Source organism: Oratosquilla oratoria, chromosome 3 (assembly GCF_046742065.1).
Source record: "Oratosquilla oratoria isolate Oo_2021 chromosome 3, ASM4674206v1, whole genome shotgun sequence".
Taxonomy (NCBI): domain Eukaryota; kingdom Metazoa; phylum Arthropoda; class Malacostraca; order Stomatopoda; family Squillidae; genus Oratosquilla; species Oratosquilla oratoria.
Genome location: NC_134779.1, coordinates 42,739,062 through 42,741,561, shown reverse-complemented (window position 1 = coordinate 42,741,561; position 2,500 = coordinate 42,739,062). Strand labels below are relative to the sequence as shown.

At 41.4% G+C, this 2,500-nt stretch overlaps 1 protein-coding gene across 1 annotated transcript in view; it reads left to right on the top strand.

The window, feature by feature from the left end:
- Positions 1 to 1,083: 1,083 nt before the first annotated feature.
- The window catches only part of LOC143017828 (uncharacterized), a 50,901-nt gene continuing 49,484 nt past the window's right edge, over positions 1,084 to 2,500 (top strand). The window contains exons 1-2 of the mRNA XM_076172764.1: positions 1,084 to 1,208; positions 1,797 to 1,934. Of these exons, the coding sequence (XP_076028879.1) occupies positions 1,084 to 1,208; positions 1,797 to 1,934 (263 nt within the window). The remainder of the gene's footprint in view (positions 1,209 to 1,796; positions 1,935 to 2,500) is intronic.

The window sequence follows — 2,500 nt, the reverse complement described above, 5'->3', positions numbered from 1 at the left end:
CCATTTACAATTACGAGGGTAATCCTTAGGCCGTAGCTGTCTTGTCGTTCGTATGGTTTATACCAAAATGTAAATGTGATGCATCTGGTAGAAAGTTTTTAATTTGTATTCGTTTACTTATCTAGTCGCATCCTTTTATGTAGTCACGTTGTATTCGTTGTGCAGTGGGAGCTTATTTTTCAGTATACTGTATGTATATATACTGTATGTATATATACTGTGTATATATACTGTATGTATATATACTGTATGTATATATACTGTATGTATATATACTGTATGTATATATACTGTATGTATATATACTGTATGTATATATACTGTATATATGTATATATGTATACATATGTATGTGTGTATATATGTAGATATGTACGTATAGTACACGTGGAAGCAGCATTGTGTAGCGCAAGGTCTAAATATACAGGTCAAACCGTTTGAATTATTGTGCGCAGCTTCTGACGTCATTAGGCTGGGTCCGTTTTCTCTTTGTGAAACACTGAAGAAAACTGTGAAACGCCAAGGAAGACAGGAACTATAATATTTTATATATTATATATATATATATATTATATATATTATATATTCATATATATAGACAGGAACTATAATATTTTATATATATTTATATATATATTTTATATAATATTTGTCAGAATATAACTAATTGCGTGGAGCGGTGCGAGCGAAGGTAACGACATTCCCGGACGACGGACCAGCTTCAACTGACAGCTATAGGGCCCGCGAACCCCACTTTGAACAGCCAGGTGACGTTCACGGGCCCGCTGCGCCAACTCCCTCGAAATTCGGTCGGAAGTGGTTAGACCTTATATTCTTAGATCTTGGTGTAGCGTTTCCGAGAATTGTATTTGGGCCATCGTGGGCAGAGGTTCGAATCCTCTTCGCGCCGAGGCGAGGGAACCCTTCCCACGTTTACCCAGCGTTGCCAGTACCGTCAGTGTGGACAGGGAAATGGTTCAGTCCTCACGCATGCAGAACAACGAACCCGTTCGTACCTGCATGAGAGAGAGAGAGAGAGAGAGAGAGAGAGAGAGAGAGAGAGAGAATCAATCCTCCATCAGAATGTGCAACCCTGGGGGCTGGCACTCTATCTCTGGAATGGGGGCCAATATCTCTGGAATGGGGGCCAATATCTCTGTCAACTTCAACTGTATATTTATACCTTTTTACTTGAGAGCTGACAACCGGTGACTGCTCCCTTGCCCCCAGCCAGTGACATAAAAACAGCTCCACATCAATAGAAGACAGACAGCAGTCTAGAGTTTCTTCCCGGGGAAGTCTGTGGGAGGGCCCGAGGACTGTTGTCAGCTGTTGTGAGGCTGCGGGTTTCCACGCAGGGAAACTCGAGGCAACATTCTTTATTATTATTGCCCATCACAACCATTGGCTGGAAGGCTTCCGCTTGGGGCGATATTTTGGATTCATTCTCTCTCTCTCTCTCTCTCTCTCTCTCTCTCTCTCTCTCTCTCTCTCTCTCTCTCTCTCTCTCTCTCTCTCTCTCTCTATTTCTGTGTCTCTCTCTTTCTCTCTCTGTCTGTCTCTCTCTCTCTCTCTCTCTCTCTTATTTTACATGTCCGTTCATTTAAGATATCTTTTGTTTCATTTATTTGTTGTTTAGTTGCTTGTTTATGTATTTATCTAGACCTATGTATTTATCTACCTTTATTCAATCACTAATGCATTTATTCATTCAATGTTCACTCGTAATTTATTTTAGTAAGTTATTCATTGATATCTTTATTCATTTATTCATTAATTTCATTTCATTTTTGCAGAGCCATTCCAACCCACGGGAACACGGCCTCCGTGCAGCTGACAGTGTATCACCGCAATGCTCTCGGCCTCGACGAGTTCCTCGGCCAGATCCAGCTGCCCCTCAACGAGTACGACGTCTACGAGCGACCGAAGAATAGGTAAGGTCTCCCTCCAAGTGGGAGGCAGGTCCTCCGAAGGGGAAGACCCTTCGAGTAGGACCCAGCTTCACGAGGGCACAGAGTCGAGATGTAGTTCTATGTTAGGCAGGAGGGTCACCCTCACAGGTGAATAAAGGGGTGTGGCGATAGGCAGTAAAAATGACTAAATTCTACTCGGCCAGACAGTCTAGGGAACAAAGACAACGACAACAACTTAAATCCTAATATTAGATTATTAACTCCTTTCACCATTTTAATAAAATCTTCCGATTTTAGAAAAAAGAAAAGTCCTTGGTGTATGTATGTTACACTGACAGCCCTTCAGCTGAATAAAGTCGCCAGAGATTAACCACAACAAAATCATTGAATACTTCTGAGTGTTGAAAGAGTTTATTGAGGTAATAAAGCCTGACAGACATCTCCATTGCAGAGATGAAGATTTTCTCTTGGCATGTTTATTGCTTTTAAGGTCTTTCTTCTGGCTAACATAAGTTGGTTTTATCGATCTGAGGAGGCATCACTGCATCGGATGAATAAATTCCTCAGTCCATTAGGTAACACCAGTC